At 39.4% G+C, this 26,255-nt stretch overlaps 1 protein-coding gene across 1 annotated transcript in view; it reads left to right on the forward strand.

The window, feature by feature from the left end:
• Positions 1-26,255, forward strand: part of slc17a7a (solute carrier family 17 member 7a) — a 38,801-nt gene extending 12,546 nt beyond the window's left edge. The window contains exons 2-13 of the mRNA XM_034190173.1: positions 6,949-7,201; positions 9,097-9,215; positions 10,787-10,901; positions 10,990-11,077; positions 12,269-12,355; positions 14,842-14,984; positions 15,122-15,271; positions 16,265-16,397; positions 19,629-19,739; positions 23,089-23,216; positions 25,507-25,576; positions 25,684-26,255. Coding sequence (XP_034046064.1) covers positions 6,949-7,201; positions 9,097-9,215; positions 10,787-10,901; positions 10,990-11,077; positions 12,269-12,355; positions 14,842-14,984; positions 15,122-15,271; positions 16,265-16,397; positions 19,629-19,739; positions 23,089-23,216; positions 25,507-25,576; positions 25,684-25,973 — 1,687 coding nt within the window. The 3' untranslated portion in view covers positions 25,974-26,255. The remainder of the gene's footprint in view (positions 1-6,948; positions 7,202-9,096; positions 9,216-10,786; positions 10,902-10,989; positions 11,078-12,268; positions 12,356-14,841; positions 14,985-15,121; positions 15,272-16,264; positions 16,398-19,628; positions 19,740-23,088; positions 23,217-25,506; positions 25,577-25,683) is intronic.

Here is a 26,255-nt window from a genome sequence, read left to right on the forward strand (position 1 = left end):
TCTGTATGCACCACTCTGCATTTAATCATTAGTGATCGATCTCTGCTCCCCTCCACAGCATGTCTTTTCCTGGTTCTCTCCCTCAGCCCCAACCAGTCCCAGCAGAAGACTGCCCCTCCCTGAGCCTGGTTCTGCTGGAGGTTTCTTCCTGTTAAAAGGGAGTTTTTCCTTCCCACTGTAGCCAAGTGCTTGCTCACAGGGGGTCGTTTTGACCGTTGGGGTTTTACATAATTATTGTATGGCCTTGCCTTACAATATAAAGCGCCTTGGGGCAACTGTTTGTTGTGATTTGGCGCTATATAAAAAAATTGATTGATTGATTGATGTGTGTCACCTGGAATTTGGCCGACACCTGCTGTGAGAGGGATCGATGGGCTCTCACAGCGTACACACTGTCTTTCAGCCACTGGTGTGCGCAAATAATTGAAGCAACAGGTGTACTAGGCATTGGAGGCAGCTCCGATTTTACACATATTGCATACAGTTCCTGCTTCATGCGCAATTTGACCACATTCGTACTATGTGTGAAGGGGAACTAAGCGACGCTTTGGCACAAAATATCTCATTTTGTTTTTTTGTGATGTACATCACAGAAATCTATATCTGCATTATTGCATACACTGTGAAACACATTAAATGCGTCTGTCTATGCGCTGTGTAATTCAGTCACATGGTACACTGAAAAAATGCTACTTTGGATCAACTTTAAAAAATTGATGTAATTTGTTACAGCTAATTTTTTTTAGTTTCTCACAATATATATTTAGCATTTTGTAAAGTGATTCCAGCAGATTTAAACTGGAAACCACAATTTTCCATTAGACCAATGTAAATAAGTACTTTGAATGAAGTGCACTGTTTCACTTTTTTCAGTGTATGTGGGAGACTGGAAGACAGTGAGAGACAGTCGGAAAGTGATGTGGCAAACTGCAGCTCTTTTCCATTTAAAGTGACATGCACAAAAACAAGTCATTTCTTGGAGATGTGAAAAATGGATTTGTTTTGGGTACACCATGTCAGGGTCTATGGCATTTTTTTTTACTACACAGTAAAGCATTTGCTTTTAAGATAATATACGAGTAAGATCAACTTTATTTATCCTGAAGGAAATTATTTTGCCAGAGTACAGAAACAGTAAACAGTGAACTATGTTTTTGTTTTTTACAATAAGTACAACAGATTTGCTCTGTATAAGTGAATAACGCTGAATAGCTCTGTTCATTGTGTATTCATCCTGCAGAAGTGGGAGGAATTCTAGAGTTTGGTTGCCACAGGTAGGAAAGCCCTCCTGTCGCGCTCTGTGGTGCACCTCGGTGGTCTCAGTCTATGACCGACTGAGACCTCTGACAGAAATCAGTGTGGTATGCATGGGGTGGTAGGTGCTGTCCAGGATGCTGAGCAGCTTCCTCAGCATCCTCCTCTCTGACACCTCCACCACACACTCCAGCTCAACCCCAAGGACAGAGCCAGCTCTCCTGGCATCGGGTGAATATGAGCTCTTGCTTGAATCTCCTCAAATTTGATCATAAATTGATGAATTAAATGAAGAATTGAAGTTTTGTTAATCTTGAACAGATTATGTACATTATTGTTTGTACATTTGAAGTCCTATTTTGTAAATTTGACATAGTTTTCCATGAGTTCCAGGAGTATTTTGAATGTGACGCGAGCTCCAGGATCATTTAGCCTTCGCTCCCGTCACATTCACAGAACATGGCACAGATAGACCTGCCAGTCATTTTCTGAGCTTCCCACTGAGCATGTGTCTATTGTAATTATGATATTTCAGAGAGCTTGAGGTCACGACACTCTTGCATGCATGCTTGTGTTTTCTAGCTCATTAGTTGTAGCCAGCTGAGGCCAACCAGGTCTTCTCTATGCTAACGAGAGGGGCTACATCATCTGAGTGGAAGCAAACGCCAATACAGGCCTCACAAAGGCAAAACATCAAGAGACAGCTCATCTTTTCTGTGCTATACCCCTGTTTTCTATCACTAATCAGCAGAAAAACCTCATCTCACTCTTTAGCCGATGAACAAAAATAATGATGTTCACACGACAAGGGCACAGATTGGCATTGTGACCAGAATGTACCCCGTCTGACGTCGCATGACTGCTAGGATAGGCTCCAGCCCCCCATGACCTTTTATTGGAGCAAGCAGGTATAGAAAATGGATGGATGGATGAATGGATGGACGTGACAAGAGCACATTGCTAGCTAGCACTTTCCCTCTACATTAAATTCCCGTGTGGGGGGGGCATCCTGCAGCCCCTCGCTCAGCGCATTTCTAACCCCCTCTTGTGTGGTTGCCCTTTAGCGGGAAACATTAGTAATTAACAGCAACTTGCTGTGGGCTAGCCTCGTTAGTTAGCAGCATATGTGCAGGTGTCAGGATGCAATCTGTCTTAGCGTTTAATGAGGGTCCTTTTGCAACCTTCTCTGAATGTGATACACGGAGGGTGAGTTGGTACTTTAATATACGGTGGACGGAAGCGTGAGAACAGCTCATTTAACAAAAACTGTAAGTTGTGTGTCACATTATCTCTTGAAGCAAAATATGAGTTAAAAAGTAATAGCTTTTGACGCTATATGTCCATATACTTGCAGGATATTAAGGCTATATCAACAATTTCTCCCTACTCACTGGTGTAGCCAGCAAAGCACTGACCTAAATGTATTTGTGTTGTATTTTAACAATGTTTCAATTCATTATATACTGGGCTACATGTCCACATTCTATCACTATAGTATTTTTTTTCACATTGCTGCACTACAGGAGGTATGTTTATTTACAGTTTCCTAAAATCTGATCTTCTCATAAGGACGCACAAGCAATATTTGCTGTTTCACAATCTGAAATCTCGGGAACCGGCTCATTAGTCTCACCACAAAGTTAAAAATCGCTATTGTAATGGCTGTGCATCTCTGTTTGTGGCACTATTTTGAAAATGCATAGCGCAATTTCTTTCAAATTTGGTGAGTAAAGTCAGTGGACAGTCCTCTGACAACACAAGTCATTTTAATAGCAGATATCTTGAGGTTAGGGTCAAATCAAAATACATAAATGACCATATCTCCCGAATGAGATAAAATATTACAGCAAGGTTGTCTGCATAGATTTATACTCTTCTGGAGCTGATAAATATATCTATCAGCATAACAGTGAAGTAAAAGTAAGGGGCACTCAGTAGAGTGTATACCTCCACCAAAATTCAGGGGACCTTTAAAAACATTAACCCTAACACACAGTTTAAAGTTCAATCTCTCAACAGGGGTTGGTGGCAGGATTCGCACTCAAGTCACTAAAATAACCCAGTGGATAATTTGTGTCATGGCAAATAATTGTCTTGGATTGATCACTTTAGTAGATAAAATAGGAGATATCCCACAAAGTTGGATAATTTGTGTTCTCATACTGTATTTGGACATAAAAACAAATAGCTGTGTTGCCAAGTTAACCACAGTGTCACAGTGAGATTTGGGTAAATGGAATATTGGAACTTCTGCTTTCAAAATTTTAAGGTGGAAGTCTACTATCAATCAGTCAATCAGTAGATTTCATTGCGGACCCATTTATGTTGCACGACAGTAAAGACTTCCATAAACTCTATGAAATATACTTTAAAAAAATAACACAAAATACATTATATATTATAACTAAAATTATAATAGATAAATAAAACTATAATAGATTAAAATTATTTTAAAAAATTTGAATATTTATTTTTATTTTTTGTCACTAATTGAAGAAAGGAAAGAGTGACCAATAAATAAATAAGCTATGGCTGCTGGAGAATAATAAAATACAATAATCAATACTCTGTTCAATAAAGTGTACAGTTCTTGGTGAAACCCTGTCATACACATATTCAGTCCTGTCTCATTTCTTTAGTATGTCCCATGTTACAGCATTAAAAAGGTTACTAAATCAAACAAGATTAAAAAAAAAGTCCAGATCCTGATTACCCCTGACATTTAATGACTTTTTCCTCTTAATAAGACAGTTCACACCTCCATATTTTGTGAACATTTGTTGGAAACGTTCTGCGTGTACAAATAAGACATAAAGTTAAGACCAAATAAAAAGAACAATTTAAATAATGGCCAGTCATGTGTATGTTGGTGAGAGAGGTGATGAGCCACAACCTGAGCTACTTTGTCCTTTCATATTCATTTCCGGAAGTAAATCATTTTTATAATCCTAATCTGAATGTTGTGACAGATTAAGCGTGAGAGAGCGTGCAGCCTCTCTAATCGCTTAGAAATTCCAAAATGTGGCTTTACAAAGTATTGCTCCACAGTTGTCCGCTGCTTGTTTTACTTGACCATTAGAGTAAATTTTAATAAATCCAGGTTGAATTTACAGATCATCATGCTGATATTGCTCTTATTTTTGGGGTGAAGGACTAGAATCTGCACATTTAAATACAAAAGAAATAGAACAACAGGATGGATTATACAGCATGCTTATAGTGAGATTATGGTGTAAATCCTGGAGTGAATTATTTATCTCACCCAAAAACTCATCAATAATTTAGCAGTGTCAGCATCTGATTTGTCTCCTGTTAGCGTGCTGGAAAACAAAGGCGTGAAACCACTGGAATATTCACCACGAAAACAAATCGACACTTAAGGAACATGTTGTAGGTCAAATATGAAACATTTCAAAATGCAGTTGTCCTTGTTATGTGGAATAAATCCTTATGATGATTGTTCGTGTTTGGCTGCATAATTCTCCAGCTCACTGGCTAAGTGGATCAGGTCAGTGGAAACTGGATGGCTGAGGCACAAATTCAAACACATACACAGAACCAGGTTTTCACGCTGCTCTGTATAATTCAGGTGTCTAATGTCAAGAGCGTGCATGTATATGTGGATTGTTAAAGGGGTCACATTAGCCAGCTATTTGACAAGCTAAACTTGTTTTCCAAACACCTACCGTGCATCCAGAAAGTATTCACAGCACTTCACTTTTTCCACATTTTTTTATGTTACAGCCTTATTCCAAAATGGATGAAATTCTTTTTTTTTTTTTTCTCCCCTCAAAATTCTACACACAGTACCCCATACTGACAATGTGAAAAATGTGTTGGGTTTTTTTTTTTTTTTTTTTAGATTTTGTAAATTTATTAAAAAGAAAAAACTAAGAAATCACGTGTACATAAGTATTCACACCCTTTGCCATGAAACTCAAAATTGAGCTCAGGTGAATCCTGTTTCCACTGATCATCTTTGAAATATTTCTACAACTTTATTGGAGTCCGCGTGGGGTAAATTCAGGTTATTAGATTTGATTTGGAAAGACACACACCTGTATACATATAAGTTCTCACAGTTTGACAGTGCATGTCAGAGTACAAACCAAGTATGAAGTCAAATGAATTGCTGCTTTCACGGTCCCAATGAGGACATCATCCATAAATGGAAGATGTTTGGATCCACCAGGTCTCTCCCTAGAGATGGTTGCACGTCTAAACTGAGCGATCGTGGAAGAGGGGCCTTATTCGAGGTGGTGACCAAGAACCTGATGGTCACTCTGTCAGATCTCCAGCATTCCTCTGTGGAGAGCGGAGAACATTCCAGAAGGACAACCATCACTGCAGCAATCCACCAATCAGGCCTGTATGGCCTGTTTTCCTAATCAGACTAGATCAACTCAGCAGCTGTTGATTTGCTAAACACACTTGTCGCTGATCTACTCTGTTTCGTTCAGGGGGAAATGGGAAAATGTGCAGTACTTTGGATCCCAAGGACCAGGATTGGGAAACACTGCCCTATATATAAGCAATGAGCCAAAATTTTGACCTTGGCCTATTGGCCTTGGCCTGATTACTCTCAGAAACAAATCGCTGTGTCCTTGGCTGACCCTCAACAACTCCCTTAAATAGCCTGTGCTACTGCTGCATGTCCATCCATCCATCCATTTTCTTCCGCTTTATCCGGAGTCGGGGGCAGCAGCTCAAGCAAAGCCGCCCAGACCTCCCGATCCACACACACCTCCCCCAGCTCCTCCGGGGGAACCCCAAGGCGTTCCCAAGCCAGCCGAGAGATGTAATCCTTCCAGCGTGTCCTGGGTCTTCCCCGGGGCCTCCTCCCAATGGGACATGCCCGGAACACCTCTCCAGCGAGGCGTCCAGGGGGCATCCGGAAAAGATGCCTGAGCCACCTCAACTGACTCCTTCGACGTGGAGGAGCAGCGGCTCGACTCCGAGCTCCTCCCGAGTGACCGAGCTCCTCACCCTATGTCTAAGGGAGCGCCCAGCCACCCTGCGGAGGAAACTCATCTCGGCCGCTTGTACCCGCGATCTCGTTCTTTCGGTCATGAGCTTTTTCCGGTCGAGAACCATGGCCTCAGATTTGGAGGTGCTGATTTTCATCCCAGATGCCTCACACTCGGCTGCAAACCGCCCTAGTGCACGCTGAAGGTCCTGATTTGACGAAGCCAACAGAACCACATTGTCCGCAAACAGCAGAGACGAGATTCTGTGGTTCCCAAACCAGACCCCCTCTACACCCTGGCTGCACCTAGAAATTCTGTCCATAAAAATAATGAACAGAACCGGTGACAAAGGGCAGCCCTGGCGGAGGCCAACGTGCACTGGAAACAGGTTTGACTTACTACCAACAATGCGAACCAAGCTCCTGCTGCGGTCGTACAGGGACCTGATATTCCTTAGCAAAGGACCCCGGACCCCGTACTCCCAGAGCACTCCCCACAGGGTGCCCCAAGGGACACGGTCGAACACCTTCTCCAGATCCACAAAACACATGTGGACTGGTTGGGCGAACTCCCATGAACCCTCGAGCACCCGCTGGAGCATGTAGAGCTGGTCCAGTGTGCTGCGACCAGGATGAAAACCACACTGCTCCTCCTGAATCCGAGGTTCGACCTCGGATTCAGGAGGAGCTGCATGTGAGTGTAATAATTAATGTGTCTCTTGTTTCAGGTTGATTGAGAAGAAGCAGGCTAATGGAGAGACCATTGAGTTATCAGCAGAGGGTCGTCCTGAGCTGGTGGTAGAGAAGGAGCTGCCAGTGGTGGACTGCACCTGTTTTGGCTTGCCCAGACGGTACATCATCGCCATCCTGTCTGGCATTGGATTCTGCATATCCTTTGGCATCAGATGCAACCTGGGCGTGGCCATTGTAAGCATGGTCAACGACCACACTGTCTACAAAGGCAATAAGGAGATCCTTGTGGTGAGTAGACATTACTGTGTGAGACAAATCATACCAAACTGTCACACTCAGGAAAAAGTTTGGAAAAGGCATGCAGCACATCTCACTACGAACTGCAGACAACTTCTGTGAACACTGGAAAAGAAGCATGTGTGATGCTACATCTTTATGACATCATAAAGGCGGTTTTAAAGAGTGTTAAACACAACCACAAATCAGAAAATGCTGTGAGAAATGCCGTGGAAAATGCTAAATGAATAATTAAATTTAAAAATGTAGCGATCTGTACATTTACTTTGACTTCTATTTCATAGCAGACAGTATGAACACAAAATATTGCATATTTTGTGTGGTAATTTACATTATTAATTCCTGCATTTAAGGCCTGCAGTACATTCCAAAAAAAAAGTTCAGATAGGGACAATTTATTCCAAATATAATGTTTAAATCATAATGTTTCCAGTAAAGTTTCATGATACAAGTTATGGGATGGATACATGAACATTTCCAAGTCTCTGAACTTGTCTTGGACTTTATTTACATGAGTCATTAAGAAACAGTCTGGTACTGTAAATCTGTCATGAGGAGGCAGATCTCAAAATTAAGTGACCACTCTAGTGTAGCAGCTAAGAGAATATTTAGAGCACAATAGTGCAAATGGTGATACAAGCACCAAAGTTGGCACAAATAGTCCTTAAACATTACTCTTTTGAAAAAAACGACTGGCCACTTGAATTTTCAATAGGCAGCCAGGTAGGGGGGTCAATTGAAGAATTACACAGGGGTCAAAATTAAAAATGCTCAAATCATTTTGAAAACTACACCACATTATTTGTCTGATAGTAAAGATTCCAAAAAGGTATAGTTTGGACTATCTATGCCTGAATGATCAGGAGTTATGGGGTAAAAACAGCAAAAATGGTGACAACGGTCAGTGTCAGTTTGTACAGGAGTCAAAAGTTAAAGTTGCTCCAATTTTGGTAAAAAATGATGCAAATTATTAGTTGAGTTATCAGGGTTTTAAAAAGGAATAGTTTGGACCATGTATCATGCTTTGTTATCATGTTACAGGGTAACTTATGTCACATGTCATAGAATCCAAAAGACGTTGACCTTGTTTTACCTTTACTTTGGAGACCAAACATTCAACACATCAAAACTATTCCATTTATTAATCCTATTAGCTCAACCAATAATTTGCATCACTTTTTACCAAAATTGAAGGAACTCTAACTTTTGACCCCTGTACAAACTGAAACTAACCTTCGTCACCATTTTTGCTGTTTTTACCCCATAACTCCTGATCATTCTGGCATAGATTGTCCAAACTATACCTTTTTGGACTCTTTATGATCAGACAAATAATGTGGTATAGTTTTCAAAATGATTTGAGCATTTTTAATTTTGACCCCTGTGTAATTCTTCAATTGACCCCTACCTGGCCGCCTATTGAAAATTCAAGTGGCCAGTCGGTTTTTTCAAAAGAGTAATGTTTAAGGAGTATTTGTGCCAACTTTAGTGCATGTATCACCATTTGCACGATTGTTTCCGTTATCTGCTGCACTACTCTGGAAGGATACTTTCTGAGATTTCTTGTATATAAGCAAATATTTAAAAAAAAAAAAAATCAGTGTGATCACATATGTAACATCTACCTGCTGCTGTCTGGCAGAAACAAATGGTTTTATATATATATATATATATATATATTTTTTTTTTTTTTTTTTTTTTTTTTTTTCTCATTATGATGCTACTTAATTATTGGAACTTAAAATGTGTTTGACAAGTGAATTGTCTGCTGAAAAGTGAAATAAAATCAGACAAAACTGTCACAGGGTGAAATATGAGGCGATATTAAAAAATAAATGAAGGCTGGCGCTTGTTTCAGATGTAGTCTGCTGTGTTCCTCTCACCAGGCTGCACAGTTCACTTGGGACCCAGAGACAGTTGGGATGATCCACGGCTCCTTCTTCTGGGGCTACATTGTCACACAGATCCCAGGTGGCTTTATATGTCAAAAATTTGCAGCCAACAGGTGAGTGTGATTACGCTTCAAAAATAAATTAATAACATATTATACAATAACTAGTGTGTTGCCCGTGGGGATCCATGGCACTAGATTGGGTAGTGCTTATAAAATAGACAGCCGACAATGAGTTGGAATGGCATGTGAGTCCAGAATGTTTATAGAACCTTAGACCTCAACAGTTTTTAGAAGAGGAACTCAACCATTTTATTTCCTCTTAATTATGTAATTTTTGATGTTAATTTACTGTCTTAATGTATTTATAAATTGTTAGGTTGTTATTATCATGTAAACACTATTATTATTTTGATTTTATTATTACTTCTGTTTTGTCATTTGATTTTTTTTTTTTTAAATGGACCACAATGGAAATAAGTGTTTTCACTTTCTTGTGTCATCCATGTATTTCTAACATATTTACAGTTATATGCACCTACACTCAAGCTTTTAAAATAAAAATGATTTACTGCCCCAAGCTGGAAAGGCGTGTGACTCCAAAATGTAATTAGCAATGTCAGCTAATATTCGTAGCTTCTCCAAAACTATTAGTCCTATCAGTGTTGCGTTTTGGCTGCGTTCATCCTTCACCCGATGTACATAAGCATACCAAGCGTCAGCTGTGCTCTGTTTGTCCCTGATGAAAGTTGCGCGTGCGCATGCATGCACTCTCTTTTCATTTGACAAACAAACACACTGGGTGAAGACATTAAAACCACTAAACATTTCACTTATGCTACCAACAAGAAACTACACTGCGCGCAGCTCTGACTGTACCAAGTCATTGCTGCAATATGGGCTTGTGGGAAGGCTGCCAGACTACTTGCAAGGTTTCCCGGATGTAAACAAGAAGACATCCAACATGGCGTGAAGCCACACACATGCATCAGTGAGAGGGTAAGTACACACTACTCCACTCTGAATGTGCCAGTCGTGGATGGATGAGCGATAACGTAACGTAAATGTGAGGCCCAGTAAAATTTAATTTTGCTTCTTCATGAACGCTGAAATTATTCATTTTGTGCCTCAGAAGATATTTTCTGGACTTATTCCTTGCTATATTTGATATATTTATGTATTTTTAAATTGAAATACACTTTTTGTTGTGGGACTATTTTAGGTGTAGTAATCACTTCTTGGTGATGAGGGGATGAGGGGCAGTGGGGAGCAGTAGAGGATGACAAGAAACTTGTGGCAATAGCAACATGAGACTTATCTAAACTGATAAAACCAATTGAGCTACAAAAAACACAATAAATCGATAACACTAGCAACACTGTTAAACTAACATAAACCACAATAACAACATTTAAAACCTCAAAACTCTGAACTCCCCATGGTGCATTGTAGCATAGCATCCATTGTTTATTGGTTTGATAAAATTGCTCATTTCTCCAAAAATGTTTGCCCTATCAGCTTTCTGTTTTTGCAGTGTTCATCCTTGACCCAAAATATATAAACATGCCAAGCGGTAAATGTCAGCTCTCCCCGGTTTTTGCGTGATCAAAGCCATACACACACACAGAGGCCATTATAATATAGATAATAAAGATTCAACACAATGTTTCTCATATGTGTTTCAGAGTGTTTGGTTTTGCCATCGTGGCCACTTCCACCCTCAACATGCTGATTCCAGCTGCCGCACGCTGCCACTACAGCTGTGTCATACTGGTCAGGATATGTCAGGGCCTTGTTGAGGTATATTTTGCATCTCTGTGCACGTGTGCTCTCTGCTACAGAGTTTTGTTTGTTTGTTTTCTCCCACTGATATCAATGTGTCCTACAGGGAGTGTCATACCCAGCATGCCACGGTATCTGGGCCAAGTGGGCTCCTCCTTTAGAGAGAAGTCGACTGGCCACAACAGCATTCTGTGGTAAAACTCTGCTACTGATACACACGCTGTATTTTTAATAATCCAATGGATTTTTACAATAAAAGTTCCCTTAAGTTTCTCAAAAGAGAAAAAAAAATTGTAAAGGCTCATTTTAGTACATTTAAGATTCGATGTATTTACATTTTCAAACTGAGGATGTCATGAGGGAACAAAACAGGAAAACATCAAACACTGCATTTTATCAAAGTTTTGTGGTGCTTAAAACATTTGTGCGTTATTGTTGCATCTGCCAAAGATGTAATAAAATCATCGGCATTTATTTACTTGTCTGTCTGTTAGCAGGATTACGTCAAAACTACTGCACGGATTTTGATTACGTTTTCACCACAGATAGATAATAGGCCATGGAAGTCTCTATTAAATTTTGGAGGTGATCCGGGTCCGGATTCTGGATCAAGATTTCACTTTATATAGGCTTAGAAGGATTATGTAACAAAAATAAAAGCCTACTTCACGGATTCTCACCAAATTTGCACGACAGATACATATTAGGACATGGAAGACTCCACAGAATTTTGGGGGTGATCCGGATTCTGGCTCAGGATTTCACTTAATATAGGCTTTGAAGGATTACATTTAAAAAAAAAACTACTACATAGATTCTCACCAAATTTTAATCACACACTGGTGTTAGGCCTTGGAAGACTCCATTAAATTCTGTAGGTGATCTGGATCCAGATCCGGATTCTGGATCAGGATTTCACTTTGTAGACTTTTAAGGATTACGTCAAAACTACTTCATGGATGCGACATCGTGATGTGAAACCAAGTTCAGGAAGACACTAATTTGTTTCAGCTTGTGAATTAAATATCAGATTGCAACATCTTGATCAGTCAGATCATTCTGGATCAGTATGCAATTATTGCATTGTGTTGTGGAATCCGGATCCAGGTAAAGGCCGGGTCACAATGTGAATCACATGCCTGTTATTTTGAGTACTTGTCAACCCTTGGCGGACATCAGAAATCTCCGATTGCTCTTGTTCAAGCTGCTGTATTTTGAAATTCTTAAATTTTGTAATTTCTGCTTTTAAAAGATACAGCTACCAGGGTGTCTCAGGGTGGCTAAACAAAATATGGATTTTCACTGGTGACAATGTGAGAAGAGCTCTAAATTAAAGGGGAAATCAATAATATCTTGCTAACTTTTTTCATTTATTGCCTTCCTAGGATCCTATGCCGGGGCGGTGGTGGCCATGCCTCTAGCAGGGTTGTTGGTGCAGTACACTGGGTGGCCTTCAGTTTTCTACGTCTATGGTTAGTACCGTTAATCCATCAGAAGTGCCTCGGCTAAAGCTCACAAAACAGTGGATCAACGCACTGCTGACCAAATTGACAGAAAATGTGAAGCAAATGAAAAATAAGTAAGGCTGAAAATGTGCACAAGAATTCTCAGTGAAACTCCACAATTAGGAAATGGATTTATAGCCACAGTGATTGAACAGTGATCCCCAAGGTGTAGTCCGTGGCCCCCTAGTGGACGAGAAAGATAGTACAGGCGGCTCTTGGTAAGTAAATCCATCCATCCTTTTTCTAAACTGATTATGCCAGTTAAAGATCACAGGGAGGTCAGGGCCTGTCCCAGCAGTCATTAGGCTCAATTTTAACTTAATGTACAGTTTCATATATATATATATATATATATACACACAGTAGTGTTCAGAATAATAGTAGTGCTATGTGACTAAAAAGATTAATCCATGTTTTGAGTATATTTCTTATTGTTACATGGGAAACAAGGTACCGGTAGATTCAGTAGATTCTCACAAATCCAACAAGACCAAGCATTCATGATATGCACACTCTTAAGGCTATGAAACTGGGCTATTAGTAAAAAAAAAAGTAGAAAAGGGGGTGTTTACAATAATAGTAGCATCTGCTGTTGACGCTACAAACTCAAAACTGTTATGTTCAAACTGCTTTTTTAGCAATCCTGTGAATCACTAAAAGAGTATTTAGTTGTATAACCACAGTTTTTCATGATTTCTTCACATCTGCAAGGCATGGAGTCAACCAACTTGTGGCACCTTTCAGCTGTTATTCCACTCCTAGATTCTTTAACAACATTCCACAATTCATTCACATTTCTTGGTTTTGCTTCAGAAACAGCTTTTTTGATGTCACCCCACAAGTTCTCAATTGGATTTAGGTCCGGGGATTGGGCAGGCCATTCCAAAACATTAGTTTTGTTGGTTTGGAACCAAGATTTTGCTTGTTTACTAGTGTGCTTGGGGTCATTGTCTTGTTGAAACACCCATTTCAAGGGCATGTCCTCTTCAGCATAAGGCAGCATGACCTCTTCAAGTATTTTGACATATCCAAACTGATCCATGATACCTGGTATGCGATATATAGGCCCAACACCATAGTAGGAGAAACATGCCCATATCATGATGCTTGCACCACCATGCTTCACTGTCTTCACTGTGAACTGTGGCTTGAATTCAGAGTTTGGGGGTTGTCTCACAAACTGTCTGCGGCCCTTGGACCCAAAAAGAACAATTTTACTCTCATCAGTCCACAAAATATTCCTCCATTTCTCTTTAGGCCAGTTGATGTGTTCTTTGGCAAATTGTAACCTCTTCTGCACATATCTTTTATTTAACAGACGGAGTTTGTGGGGGATTCTTGCAAATAAATTAGCTTCACACAGGCGTCTTCTAACTGTCACAGCACTTACAAGTAACTACAGACTGTCTTTGATCATCCTGGAGCTGATCAATGGGTGAGCCTTTGCCATTCTGGTTATTCTTCTATCCATTTTGTTGGTTGTTTTCCGTTTTCTTCCATGCGTCTCTGGTTTTTTTTTTTCCATTTTAAAGCATTGGAGATCATTGTAGATGAACAGCCTATAATTTTGTTGCACCTGTGTATAAGTTTTCCCCTCTCCAATCAACTTTTTAATCAAACTACACTGTTCTTCTGAACAATGTCTTGAATGTCCCATTTTCCTCAGGCTTTCAAAGAGAAAAGCATGTTCAACAGGTGCTGGCATCATCCTTAAATAGGGGACACCTGATTCACCTGTTTGTTCCACAAAATTGACGAACTCACTGACTGAATGCCACACTACTATTATTGTGAACACCCCCTTTTCTACTTTTTTATTAATAGCCCAATTTCATAGCCTTAAGAGTGTGCATATCATGAATGTTTGGTCTTGTTGGATTTGTGAGAATCTACTGAATCTACTGGTACCTTGTTTCCTATGTAACAATAAGAAATATACTCAAAACCTGGATTAATCATTTTAGTCACATAGCACTACTATTATTCTGACCACTACTGTATATGGGCCTCAGAGGATTTTTGGATTTGTAAAATGTGCCATGGCGTTCTTAAGTTTGGGAATGGCAGCTCTGGAGAACTAAAGAACAAAGTTGCATTACCAATAACAGGCTGCAATTATTAAACCGGGTGCAAAACATCTGGTGGCACGGTGGCTTAATGGTTAGCACTGGTGCCTCTGATGATTTGAGGAAGAAACCTCAAGCAGACCAGACTCATAGGGGTGACCCTCTGCTTGGGTCATACTACCACCACACTTGACAATACAAATATACAGACAATTTTGGATTTTTTTGGACCCTTTAACTCTTGCTTATTGTTGTTTTGCATCTTCCGTGGCAAATTGGTAGGACATTTGAGCTGTTTTCTCTTACCCCTTGGACTCTTCTGTGACTTACTCATTTTTGCTCCTTCTTTTTCTGTCATCTTATGCGTTCACTCTCTTGCTCTCCCAGGCAGCTTTGGGATATTCTGGTATTTGTTCTGGATTCTGGTGTCATATGAGAGCCCTGCAGCTCATCCTACCATCTCACCGGAGGAGAGAAAATACATCGAGGATGCAATCGGAGAGTCGGCAGCATTTCTCAATCCTCTCCATGTATGGCTTTGTATGACACTAATGCATTGTATAGGTGCACGTTTTGTGTATTTAAATGCATATGTGTATTCAGATGACTCCTTTTCTCTATGAGGTCAGTAAATATCACTTATATTTTATTCTTTTTTTGGTTACAGAAATTTAAAACCCCATGGAAACACTTCTTCACCTCCATGCCAGTCTATGCCATCATTGTAGCAAATTTCTGCAGGAGCTGGACCTTCTACCTGCTGCTCATCAGCCAGCCAGCCTACTTTGAAGAAGTTTTTGGCTTTGAGATCAGTAAAGTGAGCTCACTTGGTTGTTTGCTTTAAATATAGCTTTTCACTTTTTTACAAACTGACCATTCAGATGTGTTGTTAATGGGGGGTTCAGGTTTAACATACATGTCCACACTTAGTGGCAGTAGATATGAAGCTTTGTGATGATTTTAAACAAATGAAACAAAAGATACACTGTACCTCAACACACTTACTGAAACTGCTCCATTTCAAAATTATTTTGAAACACTCAAATTAAATTAAACTAATACCATTGTTTCATAAAGATTCACTGCTTCAAATGGTACCAAATGCTGTGTTCCTTCAAAAATGATTCACCAAAAAAAAAAAACATCAAAACACAAAGAAATAATTGCTTTGGAAAATGATTCTGTGTTTTAAAATGCTCAAAACAATGAATGAAACAGTTTCACAAAGTGACGATGTGTTGAAAACGATCGAAACACTAAAATGGTGACATCTAATGGACATCGAGGCTTCCTTGTTTCAAAAACTAATTCACTGTCATTAATATCTTAGAATAAATTAAAGGAAAGAATTGCAGGAAATGATTCACTGTTTTAAAATACTCAAAATGCAAAAATGGTGGAATTGCTTCAGAAAATGGCACTGTCTCAAGATGTCTGAAACACTAAAAGACACAGTTACTTCAGAACACCATGCTGTCAAAATGTTTAAAACACTAAATTAAACATTTGCTTGTTAATGAGCCTCTGTTTCAAAAACACTTCAAACATCAAATGTAAATTTTTTTTCTGAAACTGATGTGTGATTTCAGCGTGCTCAAAACATTAAATAAATCTGACAGTATTTCAAAATGATGGAGACACTACAGTGGTCAGATTTGGTGAACTTTCCCCCTCAGAAATTCCCAAAGTCCCTGTGCACAAAAACATAATGAATCTCAGAAGAAATCCAACCTAAAAGAGTTGTACAGTCATCGGGAAATGAATTCCTGTTCGGAAATCTCTCTTTGCTGCTCCTCGTCCTGTCTTCCAGGTAGGATTGGTGTCAGCTTTGCCCCACCTGGTGATGACGATCATTGTGCCCCTTGGGGGCCAGTTGGCGGACTACCTGAGAAGCCACAACCTGATGTCCACCACCAACGTCCGGAAACTCATGAACTGTGGAGGTAAGGTGTCACATTAAAAGCCACAGGTGCTGGTTATCAGTAAAGTTATTTGCTTTACTTTTTCTTCTTTGAACAAGAAAATTGGTGTAGTATAAGCAACATGAATTAACATTAAACATATTACAAAATTAGTGCATTGCCAATTAATGCAAATCAGTTTAATCAATCCATCACAGTATGTGACTATTGCCTCTGTGCCAAATTGGTTCCACTTTGGCCGCAGCTCTCGGAGTTCAAACCGTAAAATTGGCGTCATTGTCATGCTACCACTACTAATGCACATTGAAGATGTCATCACAGGTAAGACGTGGAAGCAATGAGAAAAACATAGTGAAAACTCATTATTTTTTTGCTTTTTACAATGTGTTGGAGTTGTGAAATTGCTGTAATTTATTTTAGGGGGCGTTTAATCAATTTTATTTTTTAAAAAATGTATTTAGGGTGGGTGTTTAACCAACTTTCATAAGAAACAAGTGGTTAGCACTGTTGCCTCATAGCAACAAGGTCATGGACAAGGTTGGGTAGGATTACTTTGAAATGTAATCCAAAAGTAATCAGATTACAAGTAATCCAAATGTATGTACATACATACATGTAATCCACATGTCTTCTTTCAAAGTAATCCTACCCATCCTTGGTCATGGAATCACTTCCCACCTGTGGCCTTTCTGTGTGGAGTTTCCCCATTCTCCCCATGTTTACGTGGGTTCCGTCTGGGTGCTCTGGCATCATCCTACATCCAAAGACATGAAGCTTGAAAACTTTAAATCAGTGGTGTCCAAACTATTCCAGAAAGGGCCGAGAGGGTGCAGGTTTTCTTTGCAGCCACTGACTCCAGCAGGTGATTGCACTGATGAACTCATCCCACCTGCTCAAAGTGATGTTAATGATGATGTTTTACTCTTTGTACTCTTTTAATTCACTTATTAGTAATTGGAGTGGGCCGCGGCCTCAACTTTACCTAAATTCTGGGTCTTTTAGTGAAGTTTAGGGCTAGTGGCCGGAGATCACCTTAGTATTTCTTCTGTTTTTCTTGTTGTTTAATGCTGGCAAATTATACAGTATTTTTTGTCTTTCTGATGCCTGATTTGTTTTTTCTCTCTGTTTAAGGTGCAGCTCCATCCAGAGATGGGAGTTGTATTTGTGTTGGCGACCCTCCTGTGCACCAACAGCATTTCTTGTACAACCCCTGGCAAAAATTATGGAATCACCGGCCTCGGAGGATGTTCATTCAGTTGTTTAATTTTGTAGAAAAAAAGCAGATCACAGACATGACACAAAACTAAAGTCATTTCAAATGGTAACTTTCTGGCTTTAAGAAACACTATAAGAAATCAGGAAAAAAGATTGTGGCAGTCAGTAACGGTTACTTTTTTAGACCAAGCAGAGGGAAAAAAAAATATGGACTCACTCAATTCTGAGGAAAAAATTATGGAATCACCCTGAAAATTTTCATCCCCAAAACTAACACCTGCATCAGATCAGATCTGCTCATTAGTCTGCATCTAAAAAGGAGTGATCACACCAAGTGGACTGACATGAATCATCGCTCCAACACGAGAGATGTCAATTGAAACAAAGGAGAGGATTATCAAACTCTTAAAATAGGGTAAATCATCACACAATGTTGCAAAAGATGTTGGTTGTTCACAGTCAGCTGTGTCTAAACTCTGGACCAAATACAAACATGGGAAGGTTGTTAAAGGCAAACATACTGGTAGACCAAGGAAGACATCAAAGCGTCAAGACAGAAAACTTAAAGCAATATGTCTCAAAAATTGAAAATGCACAACAAAACAAATGAGGAACGAATGGGAGGAAACTGGAGTCAACGTCTGTGACCGAACTGTAAGAAACCGCCTAAAGGAAATGGGATTTACATACAGAAAAGCTAAACGAAAGCCATCATTAACACCTAAACAGAAAAAAACAAGGTTACAGTGGGCTAAGGAAAAGCAATCGTGGACTGTGGATGACTGGATGAAAGTCATATTCATTGATGAATCTCGAATCTGCATTGGGCAAGGTGATGATGCTGGAACTTTTGTTTGGTGCCGTTCCAATGAGATTTATAAAGATGACTGCCTGAAGAGAACATGTAAATTTCCACAGTCATTGATGATATGGGGCTGCATGTCAGGTAAAGGCACTGGGGAGATGGCTGTCATTACATCATCAATAAATGCACAAGTTTACATTGATATTTTTTTTCTTATCCCATCAATTGAAAGGATGTTTGGGGATGATGAAATCATTTTTCAAGATGATAATGCATCTTGCCATAGAGCAAAAACTGTGAAAACATTCCTTGTAAAAAGACACATAGGGTCAATGTCATGGCCTGCAAATAGTCCGGATCTTAATCCAATTGAAAATCTTTGGTGGAAGTTGAAGAAAATGGTCCATGACAAGGCTCCAACCAAGGCTGGTTCTGTGTATTGTTCTGTAATTTATGTTTGTAGCATGGCCAAAGCAGAGGGTCACCCCTTTGAGTCTGGTCTGCTTGAGGTTTCTTCCTCAGAGGGAGTTTTTCATTACCACTGTTGCTCTGGGGGTTCGTAAGATTAGACCTTACCTGTGTGAAGCGCTTTGAGGCAACTCTGTTGTCATTTGGTGCTATATAAATGAAAATAAATTGAATTGAAATTGAATTGAGGTGTGCGTGCAAGTGTGCATGGGTTTCTCTGTCAATAGCTGGCCCTGTAATATATATATATATATTTGCTGTCTTTGTTTTATTTTCAGTTAAATCCCTGGTTTAAATGATTTGTAAATAATCACATTTGATTTAATTTGTATTTTACACAGCATCTTGACTTTTTGGAACACGGTGCTGCATTTTAGTCTTTGCCATAGTTGTTAAAATGGATGGATGGATGGATACATCATGCTTCAAAGTACTGAATTATCAAAAACAGAGCTGACAAATCATGCAAAGAAAAGGTCAACTGTGTTTCAGTCATGTGTGAATGTAGCTCACATACTTAACACATTAAGATTGTGCCCTGCAACTGACTGGCGTCCTGTCCAGGGTGTGCTCCACCTCTCGCCTATCAACCGCTAGGATACGCTCCAGCTTTGACCTTTAAATTGAATTAGCAGGTTTAAAAAATAGCTGGCTAGATTTAGATCATAGTAAATGAGCCCATAAGTGTTACTACATAACAACGAAACATAGCTTGTTGTGGATAGGTTGTGATGTGTGGTTTCTATTCTATGCATGATTTTCAGGATTTGGAATGGAAGCCACTCTCCTGCTCGTGGTGGGATACTCTCACACCAAAGGCATCGCTATTTCATTCTTGGTCCTTGCAGTGGGCTTCAGTGGATTTGCTATATCAGGTACATCATGTTGAAAGAACATAATCTGCTTGAAAGTATGCAGTTAGGCCCATATACAGTATTGGCTCAAATATACCGGCAATTTTATTTAAAAGAAAATACTATTATTCGAAAATACAGCTCATAAAAGCACATTGAGTATAACTGATAGTGGTGCAGCCAATAGTGCAAATTTGGCCTACTTTGGCTTCTCAGATCATCAAGTCAGTCAGTCAGTCAATTCCCCGTAAGTGGTACTTTCTGTCCACTTTTTACATGAAAAATCCCGAAAAGTACCTCTGAGATTCCCATGAAAGAATGAGGAAAGCAACAGTGGAGATTTTTTTAATTTAAAAATCTTGATTTATGGCTAGAAACAGGATAGAAAATCCTAGTACAGTATGGTCAACTCAGCCCAGGTGAGGCCTGATACTTGGACCATCACAAGGAGTTGTGGCGTCATGTGCATGAAGTCTGCAGCTGCTGTGCACTGTTCTCATGATGATCAAGACCAAGGGTGGCCAAGACGAGTCTTTCATTGGATTCAGGTGTGTTGGAGCAGGGAGACAACTAAGAGTGTCAGGAAGGTGGCTCTCGAGGACCGAACTTGGCCACCCCTGATCAAGACAAACATAAATGGCTCACAACATGATGGGATTCAGCTGCTCTCTTTATGAAGATAAAATCTCTCCTGATGCAGTTTGAGCAGCAAAAATTATGTGAACCTAATTTTGAAAAAAAAAAAAAAAAACTGTGGGAGGGGAAGCAGAAGTTGCTTTGTGCCAGCAGCGGCAGTCGAGAGGAGTTCACGCTAATGCAGGGGTGGCCAAGTTCGGTCCTCGAGAGCCACATTCCTGACACTCTTAGTTGTCTCCCTGCTCCAACACACCTGAATCCAATTAAAGACTCGTTAGCAGACTTTTAATGAGCCTTTAATTGGATTCAGGTGTGTTGGAGCAGGGAGACAACTAAGAGTGTCAGGAATGTGGCTCTCGAGGACCGAACTTGGCCACCCCTGCTCTAATGTGTTTCAAGCAGAAATTTAATGATCAAGAATTGTGACTTGTTCTGTTATTTGAAAAAGTTTTTTTTCCTGCTGGTCCTTATAGTGAACTTGTTAAAGTTATGTCCAGTCCTGGTCAGACAGAGAAGAATTTTCAAGCTCTGACTGTAGATGCAAGAGACAAATGGTGTACTGTGTGCAGTTTCACCAGTCACATCTGCAGACATTTATAACACTTTCAGATTTGAAATGCATGTCTTCATAGATTCCCTCACTAAATTCCTTGTTGCACAATCACTCAGATTTTGACAACTGCCTACTCCAAGCAGATTCAGTCCTATACTGTTTGTGCATGATTAATGTAAATGAAGTCCAATACTCACACAGGGACTTGAAAATGATCATGTATCCATCACCTAACTTGTGTAAAGAAAATCTGATTCCAATAACTGTCCAGCATAATATTTTTTAATCTGTATTATAGCTTTGTTATACAAAATTAATTTGTTTGCATTTCTTTACTTCTTTCTGTCTGTAATCCTGACCACTGTAGCTAAGTGACTGTTATGTTAAAATGAAAAAGAAATGTTGCCATGACTGATTTTCATCTTTTTTTTTTTTCCCTTTTTTCCCTTTTTTTTCATCTGTTAGTTGTGAACAAAAAATATTCTAAACTATAAATGTACAACCCCTGGCAAAAATTATGGAATCACCGGCCTTGGAGGATGTTCATTCAGTTGTTTAATTTTGTGGAAAAAAAGCAGATCACAGACATGACACAAAACTAAAGTCATTTCAAATGGCAACTTTCTGGCTTTAAGAAACACTATAAGAAATCAAGAAAAAAGATTGTGGCAGTCAGTAACGGTTACTTTTTTAGACCAAGCAGAGGGAAAAAAATATGGAATCACTCAATTCTGAGGAAAAAATTATGGAATCACCCTGTAAATTTCCATCCCCCAAACTAAAACCTGCATCAAATCAGATCTGCTTGTTGACATTGACCCTATGTGTCTTTTTGCAAGGAACGTTTTCACAGTTTTTGCCCTATGGCAAGATGCATTATCATCTTGAAAAACATCCTTTCAATTGTCCAAAATATCAACGTAAACTTGTGCATTTATTGATGATGTAATGACAGCCATCTCCACAGTGCCTTTACCTGACATGCAGCCCCATATCATCAATGACTGTGGAAATTTAGATGTTCTCTTCAGGCAGTCATCTTTATAAATCTCATTGGAACGGCACCAAACAAAAGTTCCAGCATCATCACCTTGCCCAATGCAGATTCGATATTCATCACTGAATATGACTTTCATCCAGTCATCCACAGTCCATGATTGCTTTTCCTTAGCCCATTGTAACCTTGTTTATTCTGTTTAGGTGTTAATGATGGCTTTCGTTTAGCTTTTCTGTATGTAAATCCCATTTCCTTTAGGCGGTTTCTTACAGTTCAGTCATAGACGTTGACTCCAGTTTCCTCCCATTCGTTCCTCATTTGTTTTGTTGTGCATTTTTGGATTTTTGAGACATATTGCTTTAAGTTTTCTGTCTTGACGCTTTGATGTCTTCCTTGGTCTACCAGTATGTTTGCCTTTAACAACCTTCCCATGTTTTTTGTATTTGGTCCAGAGTTTAGACACAGCTGACTGTGAATAACCAACATCTTTTGCAACATTGCGTGATGATTTACTCTCTTTTAAGAGTTTGATAATCCTCTCCTTTGTTTTAACTGACATCTCTCGTGTTGGAGCCATGATTCATGTCAGTCCACTTGGTGCAACAGCTCTCCAAGGTGTGATCACTCCTTTTTAGATGCAGACTAATGAGCAGATCTGATATGATGCAGGTGTTAGTTTTGGGAATGAAAATTTTCAGGGTGATTCCATAATTTTTTCCTCAGAATTGAGTGATTCCATATTTTTTTTCCTCTGCTTGGTCTAAAAAAGTAACCGTTACTGACTGCCACAATCTTTTTTTCTTGATTTCTTATAGTGTTTCTTAAAGCCAGAAAGTTGCCATTTGAAATGACTTTAGTTTTGTGTCATGTGTGTGATCTGCTTTTTTTCTACAAAATTAAACAACTGAATGAACATCCTCAGAGGCCGGTGATTCCATAATTTTTGCCAGGGGTTGTAAGTGTTGCCACCAACTGTTGTGGATGTATGCAAAACATGTGAAAGTCTAGTCTAAGATAATTGTACTTTTTGACAAAAGCTAAATTTAAAAAAACAAGTGCTTCTTTTATATTTGGGCCAGTGCTGAATAATCGGACACTGATTTATTTTGCATCTTGTCCCAATATAAACAAAAGAAAGAAACATCAGGAAAATCTAGTGACACTGTTTTGTTTGTTTTAAACAGGGTTTAATGTCAATCACTTGGATATTGCCCCTCGATATGCCAGCATCCTCATGGGCATCTCAAATGGAGTCGGGACGTTATCGGGAATGGTGTGTCCTCTCATAGTCGGATCAATGACCAAACACAAGGTACATACATTCAACTTTATATTAATAATCCATGATCCAAATAATACCACTGAAAAAAAAACAGTTGTCTTGTGTTCTACATTCTGGCTTTTTGTCCGTTTGCACCAGCTTCTGTACATGCACATAATAAGAGCAGAGGTGGAAAACTCCGGCTTCAGAAAGTAAAAGTCCAGCCACATATTTGTTCCAGCTTCCTAATAAAGCAGCTGATTGTAATTAGTTCAACTCTTCAGGCAGGTGGATGAGTTAATTATTGAGATCACCTGTTTTAGGAAGAAGCAATACAGGGTAGGGCTTTTACTTTGTGAAGCCAGATTTTTCCATCTCTAAATTAAAGGCAAGTGGCCTCTGTATGTTTGTGTATCCGTGTCAACTGAAGTCCAGAAAGAGCTGATTTTCGTCCTTTGGCACACTTGTGGATTCAAGTTGTGAATACAGCAAGGTAATCTGACCAATACACACTTCCATAATAAGAGCCTATATTTCTAAATAAAAGCCTGTGAGGTTGCTGCAGACTAGAGTCCCTTTATTCAGAGAGTAGTGACATGACATGACGAAAAAAAAGTCATGTGACTTGTGGTGCCATCTTGGGGCCAAAATAGCGTTTGCTGTGTAACTGTCTGCATGTAAATCCAGCTATTTTATTTAATTATTCACTGAAAATGCCGGGTTGTGCATCCAAATAGACACAACAAGGGCTTCAAGATGTACAGATTCCCTTCAGATACAAACAGAAGAAAAATTTGGGAAAATAAAGATCAGCCATGTGGGGGGGAACCGACTTCATCATCAAAGTTTTGAGAGGAAAATTTGCAGTGATACATGTCCCACGTACGGTAAAACTCACCTAAACCATCATTATATGAACCGGATATTCGCAGTCACCGGACAAAAAAATTCACAATGTTTTTGTATTGTTTTCCATGTAACAAACACCGTGTATATAATGGATTTTGTATAATGGATTTTTCACTCACATCGGATAAAATGTCCTGTCCGATCGCAATGTATTTCTATTAAAAAACCCCTGGCATGTGAAACTGGAGTCATTTCCGTGATTAAAAGCCCAACTGTTTATTTTTTCCAAACCGTGATCAGACTCAGACCTTCAGCCTGACGTGCACCTGTTAAAATCAGATGCCACAAAAGGCTGTGATTTGACACTTTTCTGCTTTCACTCTTTCCTCTCATAATAGTTTTGCAGTGCACACCCTGATTACATTTCGTGATCACATACATTTGGCAGAAACGTCTGCAAATTTACTACACGGAGTTGAAAAAAGAAGAAACTGTACATCTTACCTTTGAATTGGAGGTGATGATTGTAGAAAGAAAAGCTTGTTGAGGGACAAATTAGTGTAGAATAAAGCAAAATCCAGCAACGGAGAACTTTAAAACTGTCATGCACGTCATTGCATGACATGGAGTTAGAGTTGCAGCTGCATAAATTGGGCTTTAAATTCATTCATTCATAAATTGTAAATTCATGTAAATTTGATAGCTTAACTATTTTTATATTTATTTTGATCGTAGCTGTACCTGGATGTTTTGCTGTATGTTGTTAACTGATAAAAAAAAAACTTGTTCAAAACATAAAAGGTTCGTTCAGTACAACTGGCCGCAAAATGGCGCCATGTTCTCATTTGATGCTACTCTCTGAATAAAGGGACTCTCTTACAGACCTGACAGAATTCATTATTCTGTCCCTCCTCTAAATTTATTAAACATATACCAATGCTTTTGATACAGTCAGCAAACACAGGCTAATTGTCAAGGTGTGACAGGGCCTTGTATCCCAGACTGCAGATTCAAATCTGGATATTTTCTGTGTGCATGTGACCCCAAACCCAGAATTAACATGTTCACACTCTGGACAAAACAGCAGAATTGTGTCTCAACATTGTCTCATACAGGCCAAAAAAAAAAAAAAATTGATCAAATTGAACACTGTCACAGTGCAAATATAAAACTTCAGTTATTTGAATTTGTTGACATGAAATATTGTTCTGGTCAAAAGCTTATTGTGTTCATTTTAGAAAAGTGAACACAACTGAAAACAGATTAAACTTCAACAAAGACTTTCATAAAAGCCAAGACATTTTTCTATGTCAGTACTTTAAAAATGTAACATAACTGTTTTTTCCCCAAAAGTCAGCTGTCCTCCGTATATAGTACAAACAACCACCTCCTCCTGTTTGAGGAGCAGGCTGTGATTCAGCACGTCATCCACTGTCAGAAAAACTGGCCTAGTTTCTCAGTCATTCCCCTTTCTTTTTTTCTGTTCTTTCAGACACGGCAGGAGTGGCAAGGTGTATTTCTCATAGCATCACTGGTTCATTATGGAGGAGTGATTTTCTATGGTATGTCTTGATTATGATTTGTTTTGCATGTTGTATTTAAAAAAAAAGTGCATTTACATTTAGCTCAAATCAGACTTTCATTGTATCTCTTTGATTATTCTCTGCAGGAATATTTGCATCAGGGGAGAAGCAGACGTGGGCTGACATCGAGAACACCAGCGAGGAGAAATGTGGTATCATCAATGAGGATGAGCTGGCCAATGAGACAGAAGAGCTGTACCGTGGAGGCGGACAGTATGGGGCTATGAGCACATCAGTATTTGGCACCAATGGGGGCGGGGCTGGAGGAGGACCTGGGGTCGGGTGGGTGGCGGACTGGGATAAGTCTGAGGAGTACGTGCAACCGCCTGGATATAATTCTTACATGTACGGAGAAGAGGAGAAGAAACTCACATAGAAAACAGCTGTGGTGCAAAATTTAAAATAGTCAGGAAAAGCTGATTATTTTGAGAGGTGCAAGGAAGAGCCACTGCAATACAGGATTGAACTGTGCTTTTGTACAATATTTTAAAAAAAATGCACATCTCAGTAATGTCCATCTGATTGGTTTCAGTGTGTATGTGTGTGTGCATGCAGCTGTGAGAATAGGAAATCTACATCATCTCATATTCATTTGTAAAAACAATACAGAATTACTTTGTGCTCCTGAACTCATCAGTCAGGGGTGTTTTGAGTCCAT

This window comes from Thalassophryne amazonica, chromosome 16 (genome assembly GCF_902500255.1).
Source record: "Thalassophryne amazonica chromosome 16, fThaAma1.1, whole genome shotgun sequence".
NCBI lineage: Eukaryota > Metazoa > Chordata > Actinopteri > Batrachoidiformes > Batrachoididae > Thalassophryne > Thalassophryne amazonica.